Below are 16873 nucleotides of genomic sequence, written 5' to 3' on the forward strand. Positions count from 1 at the left end.
TTTCCAATGTACAATAAGTATAAAGAAATTGTTATTTTGGCACATTTTGGGCAGAAGATTATGGAAGATAAGCTTTCAGTGATGTCTGTTTCAGTTCTTAAATTTTCCTCTCCCTAAGTTTACTGAAATAAAGCTTGCAGAATGTTTGCATAAGCTATAATCTGGTGTAATTTTATTAGAATCAGGGCCAATCACATATGTGCAGATCAAGTAATGGATTTTATTGCAGGGAATAAAATCACTCCTAACACTAACTTGCCTCATTGGTTAAATGCAGTATTTCTGTCATTCAGTTGTTCTAGACTTTGAACTGTGGCATTAAGAGTTGGCTTTACCGATTTGTAGCTGTGATCATTGCTTTGCCCATATGAAATACCCTTCATGGCCTTCCAGAGCAGGATTTCAAAAGATCACTTTTATGTTCCATTTATCAACGTTATGCTTTAAAACCATACAAACATCTGAACTGTGGGGAATGCTGGAGAGCAGTGTCCCAGGCTGGTGCTCTATGGAGCAGTGCAGGGTGCTATCATTGAGCTGAAATGGAAATTGTCACTTCTAGTAATTCTGCACGGAGATTTCCAGAGTAGCTTGGAGTGAAGCTACCCCACGGCATTTTTGTGAGTTGCTGTTGTATGTAGTGGAGTAGCAGTTGTGAGAAGTACCATAGCTGTTTTCCTGGTGGTGGGGTAGGAATTCCTGTGAGAGGAGCTGTGCTGCCTGTGGCTCTGCATTTTGGGTTGAAAAAAAACGAGCATTATTTGACTCCTGGAAAGCAGAGCTCAATCTGAGGGATCTAAAAAGGAGGCACAGAGGTGCATGCATCAGTCTGAGCTGTGCTTTAGCTTGTAATGGAGAGCATTTAGATAGGAGTTCCTTTTCAGGCATAGTGTAGGTAAAAATAGGTGTCTGAATATATAATGCTTTTACAGAGTTTATAAGGTTGAGTAGTTTGTGGATTTGGCTGTGAGGAGGCCACTTTAAAGCACCAGTGCAGTTTCTCTAGTCAAAAGGTTAAAAACAAAAAAAAAAGTGCTATAACATTATAAAAGGGGTTGGTAACAGACTTGGGTCCAGCTTACAGGCCTCCAGGATGACAGGCATTTATAGGGGAATGGAATAATTGCATCTTTTTTGAAAGAAAACTTGTTCCCTTTTTTCTCAAAACTATGTCTTTATTTCACAGCAAGCAAGGGCAGAGCAAGAAGAAGAATTCATCAGTAATACTCTATTTAAGAAGATTCAAGCCCTGCAGAAAGAAAAAGAAACACTTGCAGTAAACTATGAAAAGGAAGAGGAATTTCTCACTAATGAGCTCTCAAGAAAACTGATGCAGGTAATTGGAACCTTTACTGATGTTTCTCCCAGGAGCCTCAGGACTGACTGGTGACTGAACTTTTGTGTTCGTGTGACTGCACTCTGAGGGAGGTGGTCAGGTTGGAAAGCTGACACTTGATAAAAGCAAAGTACAAGAAGTGTAGTGAGTGACCTTTCTTTTTAACATGTTGCTTTGAAGTTTGCATCTGCAAACTCCGTTTTGAGAACCTGAAAGTTTGTATAATGATGCAAAGAACGGGTATAGCTTGCAGTAAATGTCAACTGCTTTCCAGACAAAAGTTATTTTAAAATTATTATTTTAAAATGTTAGTGAAGCACACTTTCTTTTCTGGAGTATTTGATATTTAACACAAGTCCTGAAATATTAAACTTTATATACAATAAGTGCAGTGATGCTCAAAGGAAATTTTTTCTTTAAGTTCGTCCATACTTGTAACAAAACCCTTGCTTCTGTTGAATTAACACACATCAGTTTGATGGTAAAAGTAAAAAGTAGAAGATGCTGGGACAATGCAAAGAAACTTCTTCACGTTACCCAGCTTGCTAATTTTTAGAAGGTGGTTAAGTATTCGTTGGAAGTGGCCTACAGGTTGCTCTGTTCTCACAGTCTTGCCTAAATACCTGCTTTTGGCTCCTGTAGGAGACAGGGTACTGAGTCAGGGGAGTGTTTAATGTGATCTGCCTGAGTTTTTGTCATGCCATCAGTTCTAAGCTTTGTCATTAAAAACTAGGCACTTAAAAGAAGCTTATTTGTATGTGGCAAGCATTGCTGTGTTCTGCAGCTGGAGACTGAAGGCATGTTTGGCCCTGCAGTTAGGAAATAGTGTTTGGAAACACCACTAGAGCTAATCCCATCTGGCGCTTTTGTCCCTGAAAACTGGGCCTTCTCTCACTTTGTCTCTTTGGTGCCTGTTATCACACAGGAAGCTCAGTAGCAAGATAAAAGATCCCTTACTTGGTATTACTATTTCCCCTTGCTGTTCTTGAGGAGTGACAAGAATGTTTCTGACTAAGAGACATGTTTGGTTTCTAAGCCATACATTTTCATTAAAAGCAGAGAAGCAGATGGCAGTAAAATAGGGGTATCAACTGTTCTTTTCTAATTGAAGTAAGATGTGGATATCATTATAGAAAAAGCTTTCCCTGAAGTCTCTTGCAGTAAAGAGAGAAATGGTACATTGAACAATGTTGTTTAATTGAAAGGGAAATGTAGAAATCTGTTACAGAACCAGGTTACATGGGACTGTATAAAGAGAAAACTAAATCTTACTTGAAAATAAAAGCATGGATTACACCTGATTTGTTTGAAGGGTTTTGACGTCATACAATGACCTTGGACACAAATTTGTGCCACAAAGTTCTGCAGCAAGTAAATTGTTGTATCAAGTAATTGCTTCAAGTATGCTTAGCCTTTTCCCTAGAATTCATGAGATTGTTTTAACAAGTTTTTTTTTTAACTATCTTTAGTGGCATTCTTAAGTTGCTAAAATTATGCAAAATTGTGCAAAAAGAGAAATACAAACTTCCTGTCAACCTAAAAATGCAATTACATTTATGCTTTTTTGCTATGGACTTTCAGAAACTATTCTTTGACTTTTGCCCCAAATTATAGAAAAAGGTAACATTCTACTGTTGTCACAATGGCCAAGCATGTGCTTGGCTCGTTATATATGAAACAATGCAAGGGCACTGTGCAGTTTGTCTGTTGAAAACCTTTAACAGGTGCAACTTCATTCTCATTGGTGAGAGAAAGATGCAGAGAAGCATCTGAAGTAGAATGCAGACATAAAGCTGGTGTTATTCTCACCTTTCTACAGCATCTGGAGAAAATCCTCAGCTGTGGATTCAACATCATCCCATAGATACTACCCAGCTTTCAGCAGGCAAGCTGCAGGCTTCTGCTGAAAGAAGAAGCTCTATAGCCATACCTACAAGAGTATGGAGGTAAAATTCTGACCACCACCTGCAGCCTTGGATTTCATTCCATGTGGCCTTGCTGTAAGCCTTTGATAAACATGGCTATGTCAACCAGAAGATTTTAAAATACAGCAACTCATAAATGCAACTGTGTTCCAAATTGTTCATTCGGAAGCTGTGTGATTTCTCTAAGCACCATTAGTTAGCAATTTTTGAAAGTAAATTGTAAGTTTGTCCTCTCAGAATAATAACCCAGGTAACTTGAAAATGGGAACAGCAGTCAACATCCTGGTGGTGGTGTTGGTGGTTTGCCTGTGAAGGGTGAGTGGCGTGGAATTTCTTGCTTAGAGGTTCACCTGAAAACTTCAGTGCACAGAGGAGATAAGGGTTATATCAGTGCTCCTCCACAAGGCCAGAGCTGAAACCTTTGTGGCTTGTGCACAGGCAGCAGTGGTGTTTCTGTTTATGGCATATACTACAAATGTTATTAACCCTTCCCTTGCAGTGGTCAGCAGGTTCTGTTCTCCATACTTTTGGATGACTTCTCATACCCTTGCAGTGGCTCAAGACTTGTAGTACAGGTGGAGCACTTGTTGTAAAGCAAACAGTTTAATATTAAAACTGTTTTTCTATTTGCATGTATGCTGAATGCAGATCTCATTTCATGGCTTGATTATGTCTTTGTGATAAAATTGCTGTGAAATACAAAACCAGAATATTGATATATTCCCCTAAACATGAGTAATGTTGTTGGCAACTTACAAATGGTACAGAAGAAATGGTCCCTTGCATTAAAGAGCTTACCTGTAGAATTAGGGAAATTTCAATATTACCATGTTTCCTTGAAAGTAATTTTTCAGCTCTTCAGAGGTCATGGACTTAGCAAATTGATATTAGAATACTGATGAGTTGCAGGCAAATTTTTTAAGCAGAAAAGAACTAAAAATAATACTTGATGGTTTTTGTTTTCTGAAAGTTTATCTGCTCCCTGAAGGTTTTGATCCTTCAGTGTTGAATCCTGGAAATTCTACCCACATAGAACAACAGATTAAAAATTGAAGAAGGGAAACTCCTAATATTACAAATAAACTCATTTTTTTGAAAAAGAGAGCATTATTAGTACACATCACATGGTCAGTTTAGAATTTATTACGGTGTCTTTTCTGTAGTTGGATAGTCTTCCCATTTTTCAGATGTAGGGCTACATTCATGGCTAATGTTTTTTTAGACCAGGAAGATAATTATAATTTTCTTTTTTTTTTTTTTTTAATTTCCTGAGAATTGTGGGTGCCAATACTTAACCATTACTCACTAGAGTGTAGCATTTCTATCTTTATTAGGTGAATAACGAACTCATAAATGCCCACTTCCATTTTTGGCATCTTTGCTCTGCAGGGAATTCTAGCTAAATTAGATGCAGATTTTGGATAATGACTTACCCAGGAATACAGTAGTCTCCTGTTGGTTGTTCCACTGTTCTGTGGGATTACTCTTAACCTCTAGGTTTGCCAGGCAGTGTTGGTCTGACCTGGAACTAGACTAACAGCATTCACGCTGTCAGACATTGTACATCAAATAGCTTCTTGCCTTTTGGATAAGTAAGGGAAAAAATTGCATATAAATCTGTTGTTTTGTCTAAAACTTTGCATTTTGGAACTGAGGGGAGGTACTTCTGCTAAACTCCATATGATTTGCACTCTCAATTTTCAAGTATTTACAGCTCTGTGCTTCAAAATCACTGCCATATTACTCTGTTGAAAGGCACTTAGCAGAGGGACTTTTCCACAGTGCCTGTATGTTTGTTGCTTTGTCAGACCTTTGTTTGTCACAATTGTAGGGGCTTATGCGTCTCGTTCAGCCTGGCTTCTGGAATGAGCTCCCAGCAAATTAAAGCATTTTAAATGTGGGAGCTGCCTGCCAGAGCTGCAGTGCTCCTCCAGCAGCCAGGAAGAATCTCCCAGTTCAGCACCGTGTGCATTACTGTTATAAAACACAGGCTGACATCAGGTTTGCAATATCAGAAGAAATTAATTTTGGAACCTTTTACTATATGCAAGACTCAGTCTAAGCAGACATGGCAGCACATAAAAGAAGGTGTTTCCCCTGGAATAATACTGTCTTTCTGGTGCCATGCTATTGCTTTATAATACTGTTTAATAACTGTAACTTTCACTGTGTCTACAAGCCAAAAGAATGAATATACAATTTTATTAGATAAATTTCTTTTGTTTTGCATAATTACTAATTTTCTTGGTTGAGTGTTGCAAGAGTGAAGAAGCACATGCATCTCAACAGAAGTCTTAAACAGATTTTTATCACATGCATCCCTGATAAAGTTCTTATAAACCTTTTACACATTTACTGTATTTTCCTATGTACTTCATGTAATTGTATTTTTATTTACCTAATGAAGTCTCTAAAAAACATGCTCTCAAAATACCATGCATCAGCTCAAGGATGCTAATGGGATTGTGTGGAATAGGCAGAGCCAGCTCATCTATCAATTATTTGATGAACATCTGGGCATAAAGAGGAGGCAAACTGCTGATACAAAATTGTTAATGAATAGGACTTTCAGGATGCAGCAAAGGAAGAAGTTGACAGCTTTTGAGGGCCTGGAATACCTAAAAATAGACTGTAGATCATAGTCTGGGGTATAAATGAGGGTTTGTTTTCTAAGGGGGAACTTCATCCATTGGCTCCATTATTTATAAAAGACTTCCCACTATCCCAAAAGTAAGCCAAAGAAGGGGAAGGTAAGCATGGTCCTGCATTGTATGAGGACTTGTTTCTGCAGAGGGAGAGTATTGCTGTAGTTGTTTAGAACTTAAGTGAGCTGAGGCACACAGTCCTGCTGCTAAGCTTTGTGTTTGATAGGCCCATTCCCACTTCAAACTAGTCACTGTCTTTTACACCAAACCCATCTCTAATCTTACAGAGCTGAAAATTCTCCTTCAGTTTTCATATGCAATTCAAAGCCTGTAAGACATTGGCATCAAGGTGACACTTTCTAACACATTTTTCCTTCTCTTTAGCTGGCAGGTGTATCTATAGACGATTATTACTGTAATCGCATATAATTAAAAACAGTTGGGAAAAACTCTTTTACTTTATGAAGTAAAATAAACACTTTCCACCTTTATTGTACCAGGGGATATTTTCTCATTGTTAGCAATTCTATTCTTCAGCATTAAGGTTTCATCAGTAACTGGATTTTGATTGTTTTGGTTTGTTTTTGTAATCAAAGGAGATAAAAGGGAAAAATTATTTTATCCTATATGAGTGACAGACACCACTCAGACATAGTCAAAATATATTTTGGGGATGTTAGTAATATTTTTCTCTCTTTTTGTAAAATTAAGTCATTTTTTTTATTCTAAGAGTTTGCTATTCTAGTATTTGTTTTAAATTGTGAAAAATCAAATCTCAACATTGACAAGCCCCGCAAACACAACCCCCAATCTTTTCCCTTATATATATTGCCAAGTACTTGCTGTCTGCCTGGTGCTCTTCCTCTGTGAGCCTTTTGCCTTGTTCTCTGCGGCAGGCTGCACTTCACAGACCATTTTATCTCTAAATAGGAGCAAAAGGAGCTGAATTAACAAATGAGCAGTTTTAGCTTATTTCAAAATCAAAGTCTATTCTTTCACTGTGGCAACCTTGGTTTGTATCCGTGACTGTGAAGTATTTCTCCATTTCCTCAGGTTCTCCTCACACATTTAACTCTGTAATCTTACAGATTGTTATATACTAGCCAGAAAAACTGAAATAGAAAAAATAAGCAGGTGGCAAAAGGTGCTTGCAATTGTCAGTGGATGGTCAGAACACAATGTAATTACACCATTGTCTGTTGGTGACATTTGCTTTTTCGTGAGTCAGGTTCACATGTGTGTACCATGGTGCCAGTCCTGCTGTTCTATCCACAGCAAGACTTTGATCCCTGTCGCAGAGGGACTCTACTCCAAGCCATGCTTTATGTTAATATGAGGGGGGTTTTTTGTTTCCATCTACTTGAGAGCCTTGAGAGTTAAATTTTTCATTTCCATTGGATATATTAAATGAAAAAAAATCCTTTTGGTATTAAGAAAATGTATAACATTGATTTCAAATAACAGGTATCTTTATGTCATCAGGACATAAAGTTTGATTTTGATAGCATAGGAATATAAATTAGAAAATTCTTTTGTTGTTTGTAAACTCGTTGCACAGCAATTTCATTAGTATGACTTCAGTCACGATTTTCAGCTTTCAGCTGCCTGGAGAAGGAAGTGCTAAGACCTGCACTTTGTGCTTTGGGTGCTCTTGAGATGATGCATTTAGATTAAAATTAATGCTTTTGTGAGCATTAATATATATTTTTACTCTGGAAATGTCATATATATAATGTGTTATATGTAGTATATAAAATAACCTGTTTTGATTTTACTTAATTCAGTAGTTGGAAGTGTACTTTTCTCTGCATTGTAAATATGCAGCACAGTTAAAAATGCTCCTTTTTGAAGGGCTGTTGGGTGAGTTATGCATTTTGAAGTTTATTGAGAAGCATCAGTAGAGAATTTAATATGCAGGAGGAATAAATGTGTGAATAAATGTATAAAAGATGCCTAAGTTCATGCTTTTATTTGTTTAAAATATTTACCTGTCTCCTAAATTTTTAGCTGCAACATGAGAAAGCTGAACTGGAGCAGCATTTAGAACAGGAACAGGAATTTCAAGTGAACAAACTGATGAAGAAGATTAAAAAACTGGAAAATGATACAATTTCGAAACAGCTCACCCTGGAGCAGGTAACTCTTCCATTGCACCATAATATGACTGAGGAAAAAACAAGTCCTTTTGTCTTAGATTTGACCTAATGTTTTAAGCATGTAAGAAACTGGGCAGTATTGAGAATATAGAAAAGTCAGCTCAACTTCCAAAGCAACAGAAAAGTAACATAGTTTATTATGAGAAACTTGGATTAGCTTTTTTCATGGCCATTATATCTCTTAGTATCTATAGTATTATATCTATTGTATCTATTATAGTAGCCTTTGTGTGGGCCTTCATGTCTGCTGGACAGCAGTAACTTCTGCAAATGCAGCTTTTTTGTAAATAATGCTGCTTGTTGCTGTTCATCAGCTTCCACTCGTGCTGCTGGTGAGAAAAGCCTGTCCCTTGTGATGGTGTTAAGCACAGTAATAAATGATCTGTTTGTGGTCTAGTTGTGCTCTAGGTCACCTTTTGGTGGCAGCTTGGATAGCACAGCCCTGGAACTGTATATCCTTCAGAAGCCCTGAAGTTTGACTACATCCAGCTCCCTTTCTCCCTAGATAGTTATGAAGATTATGGAGGTAAAAGCACTTGTTTGGCTGTTTCCACAGGATGTTTAGACATAGGGAGTGCTCATGTCTGATTTTAAGCATCTGCATCAAAGCATCTCAGTGGTGTCAGTAACTTTTGACTTAAAAGGCAAACTGGTGAAACCTTTAGGTTTGTTAAAGGACTCCACATTTTCTGGCATGTGCAGGTCCAGTAATTCAGGTGATGTAAATATAGTGTGTTACCTCTGTGATTTCTTCTGCTGTGGAACATTTTTTGTTGCTGGTAATCTGAATTGTTACCAGCTTTGTACGAGTCTCCTTTTTCTGTTGACATGGATAAATTAGTTCATGGCTATCTAAATGATCACGTGAGTTCTCTTGATTCTCGTGGAAACATTCTATATGGAGAGACCTATGGAACAAACTGAAAAATGAAAAGGTAGGAATACGTAGTTGCCAACAAATCCTTATCCAGCATGGAAATAGCATGAGGTTGAAATAACTCTCTTAGCCACAAGGTGGTGGTGGCTGCCACTTAATCAAAATGCAAAGTAAGCTTAATGTACTAAGCTGTTGTAGTCTTTGAAATGTTAGCATGAGGCATGGCTGATATCTTCATGGTATTATTTTTGTCTTGTTTTCCTGGACAGACAGACTTGTCAGATCATAAAATTTGAAACTTGTTGCTACCTCTAAATGTCAGTGATACACTGTTCAAAAAGCACAGATGCACAAAGGTCTTTAGTATCTGTCTTTGAAAACTTTGTTTGTGAAGATGTTAAAATTTGGCTGTCATTGCTTAGAAATTCCATGTGAATTCACTGTAATTCACTGTATGTCTTTGTTTTCTCACACAGTAAGGTTACTTAGGGCTTCAGCACACTTTCTTTCCTCACACAAATTAAAAGTGCTGATTGTGCTAATTTACCAGCTGAAGCAGCAGCCTTGGGGCATGTGCTGTACCTAGCAAGAAGAAACCCAAAATTGTGAGGAAAGTCATGTTGCCTTTATTGCACACAGAGAGAATTAAGGAAGAGGGATTGTCACAATCTGCAGCACAACCTTCAGAACACCTGTTAAAACAGGGCTTGGAAGGAGAACTCCAGCAATGCTTTGAGCTGGGCTATATTGAGGTCTGTCACTAATCAGTGAGCAGACATTACCACATATGTTCACTAAAATGTTTTTTTTCTAAAATAGAGAGCATGAATTATCTATGCTTTATGTTCTTTCTTTCTCCTTTCCTTTTTTTCATCTGAGCTGCTTATACCACAGATGATTAGGAGGTAGCTGGTTTCTGGTTGCATAGATTATTCCTTAATAAAAATTAAATTGGATTTTAGGGTTCAAATGTGACCTGAAATAATTTCTTAAGCCAGCTTAAAGTCAGCAGAGCATTCTTCTCTGAAGGAAAATGGTGAAGAAATTTACAGCATGTGACTATTTCATTAACTGAATGACTCATTTAAAACGAGCAATAATGTTCTGTGTTCCAGTTCAGTGGTTTGATAGGAAATAAATAGCTGTCAGGATTGCCTGACAGAGGCCAAGTGTGTGTACTCTTACTGTTACTATTTTTAATTGCTTTTCTATTTTATGCAGTGTAGTGACAAACTAGAATCATTGCAGTTAGGAGATGAGAAATAACAGCTAAACTGCTAATAATCATCTCCTATGTTTGCTTTGAAAGGAGAAGGACATGAGATGGTAAAACCTTTTGGAAATATTTTATTGGAAAGCAGCAGCAAATTAAAGCTACAAAGGGCAAGGTAGAGATGAGAAACAGAGAAGTAAAATTTGGGATAGTGGGCATAGGCAGAGATGAGCATATTCAACTTTGATTTGGAAGACCTCCATTTCAAGGGGGAACAGTTGTGCTTTTTAATGAGTTGGCAACACAATTGACAAATCAATAATACAGACATACATGTAAAATGGATATTTTAGCTGCATTTTGAATTAAAGTAGGTGCATGTGTGAGAGAGAAGAAACACAAGTGAGCAGTGAGGAAGGTTAAAAGGAATTCTACTCTTTCTCTGAAGGGAAGGGTAAGGTCTGAAAAGCAAGCAATACTTCCTTGTTTCCTTGTTTTAATGGTCAAAATTTGGTGATGCTTGATTGTAGCTCTGAATCCCTGTAGTGATAGTAGTATTGACAGAGCTGCTGGCTTGGTCCTGAGCATAATCCTATCCTGCTTATTTTATTTCAAAATATTACCACATTGCTAAAAAAGTCATTGAGTGGAGTACATTTCAAAGTACACCTGAAACTATTGAGTACCAAGCCAAATAACACCAATTCTTTGAATTCACAGCTCTCAACAGGCTGCTGCAGTTGCTTCTGCTGTAGGTGCCATTCAAGGTGCTCTTCCAAGCTTTGAAATCCTGACAGTGGCAGAAACTGGCACAACACTCATGACCAGGAAAGGAAGATCCTTGTTTCCAGTATGTTTTCATATTGCTGGAAATGTGGAGTTCCAAATCTGTTTCACCTGGTTTCTTTGGTGTTTTGTCAGAGCAGCTTCAGGGCACAACACAGGGCTTGTTTGTGTATTGTTGCTGATGGTTTGACTTGGCCATTGTGCACACTCGCCTACAAGCAGATTTATAATTAATGGATTTCACTGCCTTGGTGATGGTTGCTCTAATATTAAATGTAATCTTAGGTTTTTCAAATCCAGGCTTATAAATAATTCACTCTGTCTTTAAATTCCAATGTGTTCTTCTTCCTACCGTTAAAAGATCCAAATTTCTTTTCACCTGTATGTTCTTGTGGGCTTGTTTGTTGCTAGATCAACACATAGCTGTAAAAAGACTGAGTTCAGGCCATGCTGTATTGAAAACCATTGCTGCAAAGATCATAACTTTATTATGCATGAAGACTTTTTTCATCATGTGATTATCTAGATAGCTGTGCAATGTAGTGGAGATCTGGGTTTTACTAATGTAGAAGCACAGTGTGCAGACTGCCAGGACATTTTCTGTATGTTCCCTCTGCATGTTCCCAGCCCCAGGCGTTGGCCAGACTGGCTGAGGAGCCCCGAGGCAGAGTGCCCTGTACTCCTGGGGCTGAGCCCTTTGCTTTCCTGCCCCTCCTCCTCCAGCTGTGTGGGGAACCAAGTGTTGCTCAGGATCCACATTCTCATCCTCGTGGGGAGGCTGAAGCATGTTGCTTCTGACTTCTCTTTTACTGAGATGTGGGTTCCCTGAGCTGTTAATGTACATCTGGAAACTCAAACATGGAAAGATTTGCTAGACAATGTTTCTAAGTATGTTCCCTATTACTCATCAACATATGTCTGCTTCTGCTCACACTAACTAATTCCTCTAACCTTTAAAGGAGAAAGTTGTACATTCATTAAACTTGCACTGGTACCTGAAGTATATAAATTTGTATTTTGTTTGGGTTTCTCAGCATTAATTTAGTGGTTAGCATGAATAGTTTACAGATTTAGGGGCTGCAATAACCCTTCAGCCAGTGATGTAATAAATGGAAAATGCTTATTTCTGTTTTCGGTCTTTCCATTTTCTAATGTGAGATTATTCGCCCAGCAGAAAAGTGGTGTTAACTAAGCTTAGCTTGGAAAAATGCTTCCATGCTGTTTTCCATCTGTAAAGGTGTTGATATGTTCTCAAATATTTTGTTATTGACAACTTCTTGAGTTCAGCTGCATTGCTACAGAGTAAGATCAGCTGTGCCTCTTAATATTCTCCTTTCTTAATAATACTTGCATTGTATTTCTACTTAAACTCTAATAATAGTTTTCTTCATGTGTGGGTCTACATTACATATTCTTTTATTAACTTTAGAGTAGAAAGTTGTACATTTTATCTTTTATTAACTTGCAGTAGAATCAAGAATGCTTGCTCACACAGTAGTAAGTGTATGTGATTAATGTCAATTTAAGCTTTTAAATTTATAAAGCCATTGCGAAGATAGAATTACATTTGTTTTGCTAAGTAACACTTAAGGCAGTTCACGTAACCTTTACTATTTTTATGTCCTTTACCTAACACTAGGCACACAAGGCAAACATGACTTTTCTTCCATTTCTGAATTACTTAACTGTGGTTCTTCCACTAAAAACTGGAAAACTTTTAAAACCATCTCTTAAACTTTTAAAAAGAATAGACATTGCTGTAGTGAACAGTAAATACAGTTTGAATTTCACAGATTCATGGTATAGGAGATGTTTTTAAATAGGTTTGTCATGTCATCAGTGCCTGTATGTCCAGGGTTCATGCTACTGCTTATTGTCCAGGGACAAGTTCTCTGAGAAGAACTTGTGTTAAGGAGATAACAACTGTGCAACTACTGAATCTCTTGATTTTTCCAGGGTATTGTACCTGAATTGTGTCTCTTCTTCCCCTTCTCCTCACTCCTGTGAAGCATTATATAAAATGAATGTTGGAGCTTTCCTAGTGACAGTTCCTTGCAAAAAATCCATGCCCATCATTTTTGCTAATGATTTTTCCTCTCCAGCTAAGACGTGAGAAGATTGACCTTGAAAACACTTTGGAACAGGAACAAGAAGCACTAGTGAATCGTCTCTGGAAGAGGATGGATAAGCTTGAAGCAGAAAAACGGTTTGTCTTGTTACATGCACTCCTTACTATGGGAGAGGTTTTTAATAATCATGTTCTGGATTAAATATGTTCATCTCTGTCCCACTAGATTTGTCTAATCTGTGACAACCTGGAAGATGAAGCAGTTGTAAAGTTCCTTGTTAGCATGATGTCACATCACTGATTGCTTAAAATAAAACTAACCAGTATAAGAAATTACCTGGGAAAGACTGAAGGAATTTATTGAATTTTTTCAGATGCTTATAGTCTCTTTTTAAAGTTTCTGGTTTGTGGTCAGCTTTAAATTCATGGTATTTTACTATGTTTGTTATATGAGAAGTGGTTGTTTCTTCCATCTGCTTAAAGAAGACTTCAGCTTTTCCTCAGTGGCGTGCACTCATGTCATTGAGACTTCCCAATGGTTCTTTAGTAGAACTTAAGACAGTGACTCTTTCAATTATTGGAACAGCTAAAATTAAAAATACGTATGAAGGCAACCATCTCTTAAATAGACAATTACAATAGACAATAGACAATAAACAATAGAAAGAACTCAGTTTGAGGAAGAAGTAGAAGAGAATAATGATTATTAATACCTGATTTTTTAATGTATTTATTGTTATGTTAATGTGACCCTTTGAATCTTGGCTGGAGCATTAGAAAGCACCTGAGGCTGCTTGAACTGCAGGTTTTGTAGTTTTATTTTACAGAGCCCTGCTGTGTGGAAGGTGCTCTGAAGAGCTACATGTGATATTCAGCAGTGGTAAACCCATAGCAGGATGAGCCTTTGGTAGGATTTTTGCATATTTTAGATTTAAAGCCTTCTTTAAGGCAAACCATTTCTGGTTTGATTTATTTCAGACTGTGCCCTTGCCTTTGAGGCACTGTGCTGGAATCAGCCCCTGCTTTTGCACTTTGTATGGTACATATAAATACTGCACTGTGCAAGAGGCACAAATCTGCTCTTCAGGGCAGGGTTGGATCTGGCCTATCAACACGTTCCCTCTAAAGTTTCATGCTTTCAGGGTGGAAAATACTCCTATGTTACCTCCAAAAAACATAATTTAGAACCTTTAATATCTACCATGTGCTTATTTCATAACAGAAGTTCATTAGGCCTGAATTTACCATAATTTATTTGAAGTGTTTGAAACCTTGACTGTAATACCTTTTGGTTTGGAAATTAAAAAAAAAAAAGGGAGCCTCTTTTACTGTCCTTCAGAAAATATCTGTGAAATTCTTTTGATAGTAGTGAAATGCAGAAAAGCTGTGTTTCAAGACAGACATACTTTACTCATCATTAATCTTCACTATGTGTCCTTTCTTCAAGAACATAAATGTAAAAACTCGTAAGAGATTAAATGAATTCTCTTAGCAAAAATTTTGTGTAATAAGTAGTGTTTAAGGACAAAACTGGGGTAGCTATTTATAGTTTAAAATTTGTTTTTCCTGAACGATATGTTGTAACAGTTTGTAATATCAATGTCTGAATATGTTAGAAAATTCTTCTGTACTAGGACAAGAAATTTTACCTTCTTTGAGTTAAAAAACAAGCATTGTAACTTCTCCCCAATTTATCTCCCCATAAACAGAAGTTAAAATAAACCCTACATACCTTTCAGAATCCTTGCAATGGTTTTCTGGGGTATACAAGAGGTTTTCATTAGAATGGAAGGTAAAGTTTGCACTATTTTTCATACAGAATTTTGCAGGAGAAATTAGACCAGCCGGTATCTGCTCCACCATCTCCCAGAGACATATCAATGGAGATAGACTCTCCAGAAAATATGATGAGACATATCAGGTTTTTAAAGAATGAAGTGGAAAGGTTAAAGAAACAGCTGAGAGCTGCACAGTTACAGCGTGAGTAAACAACTTGTTTCAAATCTTCTGAAGTTTTTTGCATTGTAAGATTTTTATATGTACTTTGAATTTAAGGTAGCAGTGGAAAAAAATGGGGCAGGTTTGGAATACAGCATTTTCATAATTGCAGTGTTATTGCTTGTTGATGTATTTATCCTGTAGTTTAGGGGGTTCTTTATCTTTACTAAAAGGGTGTCTAAAATAATCAAAAATTATCTTTGACTATTTTATGCCAGAAAAAGATGTATCTATCTTTTTTTTCAGAAATTTAGCAGTATTTCAGCGTACAAAATTTTCAAAACATATTTCTGGCCTACTTTGTAGGAGTCATGTTGCAAATTAAAAATTACTCAAAAAATTAACAGCTAGTGAAATAAAGGTCAGCTGTATGTAAGAATTTCACTTGTTAATTATTGTGGCAACCTCAGGCAGCTGTAGCACAGAATAGCAGCATTAATTTGCTGTGTCCTTTCCTGTGTAAGATGGCTTGGAAGCATAAAGAGCTGTAGAAGTCATCAGGATCCTGCTGTGCAGAGCTGGGGCCCCTTGCCCAGTGCCCAGGCAGGGACTGAGCACTGGGCTCAGCTGCCAGCAGGCTGCTGGCACCTTCCTTGGACTTTGCAGTGCCAGTCCTTCATTCCTTCCTGGAATCCAAAATTCCTGTCTGAGCATCAGCATTGTGCCTGGTTCTGAGTCAGTGGTGTTGCAGTGCACTTGGAGAGTGAGTGGATACCTCAGCACATGGCCAGAAAAATCTGGGCAAATGAGAACAGTCAGGATCATACCCCTCTGGCCAGGATTATTTCAACCTCCGTTTAGAGAAGGAGCTTGCTAGAGGCAGCAGCCTTCCTTCAAGACACAGATGATGGATCAGGAGTGCTCTTTTGCAGAGACCTTGTGCACAAGTTTGTGACATTAATAATTTGTGGCTGTTAAAAGAAGATAAGGACGGTTAATCTTTGTACTTGAAAATTCTGCACTGCAGCCTTCACTTACTAAAGTTCAGAACAAGAGCAAGGCCTTAGATTAAAAGTACTCTTTGTGCAAATCCAGCCTAATTAATTTCAAGTATCCTCTATTTTTAAAGTGGTTTCTTTTTGAACTACTGTGATTCAGAGTAAAAAATTGAAAGCATTAATGTCAAATTTACATTGAAAATAAGAGCTAGGTTTAGAAGGACTCTCCCCCTTTGTGAATAGGTTTAACAGAACTGCAGTACAAATACGAGATCTGGTAGGAGTGGTGGATATGTCAGCCTGCAAGCAGAGGATGAAACTGAAATGCAGTTTTCAGATTGGTGTTTGTAATAAATGGTCATTAGAGAACCTCTAGTAGTAGTCTTAAGTACTTAATGAAATCTGCTTAGAAATTCTGATATTTGTATTACATTTTTTACTTCTGAAACACTTCTAGGGACTGGTTTGGTATGATAATAGTGTGCAAGAGGTGACACTGTTACATTTAAAAGTTTTATTAACACAGAAGAGAGATAAATCACATGTTGCTAATAGTTTGGGAACAGATTTCTAAAACAGGAATATTCTTAACCTTGAAGGTTGTTGCATGAAGGAGTGATGACAATGCATGATGAATTGTTTTGGCTTTTTTTAATGTCAGGGATTTAACTGCAAGACTGCTTAAACATTACAAAATCTCACAAAATACATTGTGTATCTCATAAGTCTTCATCACATATTCAATTTTATTTAAGTAATCTGTCACAAAGCTTTGTAACTTTTCGTAATTTGACTTTATCACCTTAAATAATCTGTGGTGCCAGACCATTTAAGTGATGTTTGCTGAACTTGTTTTGAACTGACAACTCAAATTGCCCTTTGATGTAGAGTAGACCTCTTATTGGCTTTTAACATTAAAATTGAATATAAT

At 37.3% G+C, this 16873-nt stretch overlaps 1 protein-coding gene across 2 annotated transcripts in view; it reads left to right on the plus strand.

Annotated features, from left to right (window-relative positions):
- The window catches only part of CCDC6 (coiled-coil domain containing 6), a 48209-nt gene that overhangs the window by 18386 nt on the left and 12950 nt on the right, over positions 1 to 16873 (plus strand). For both annotated transcript variants that reach the window (XM_021535204.4, XM_085583223.1), the window contains exons 2-5: positions 1187 to 1336; positions 7914 to 8042; positions 13041 to 13144; positions 14826 to 14986. In XM_021535204.4, coding sequence (XP_021390879.1) covers positions 1187 to 1336; positions 7914 to 8042; positions 13041 to 13144; positions 14826 to 14986 — 544 coding nt within the window. The remainder of the gene's footprint in view (positions 1 to 1186; positions 1337 to 7913; positions 8043 to 13040; positions 13145 to 14825; positions 14987 to 16873) is intronic.

This window comes from Lonchura striata, chromosome 6, assembly GCF_050655825.1.
Source record: "Lonchura striata isolate lonStrDom1 chromosome 6, ASM5065582v1, whole genome shotgun sequence".
NCBI lineage: Eukaryota > Metazoa > Chordata > Aves > Passeriformes > Estrildidae > Lonchura > Lonchura striata.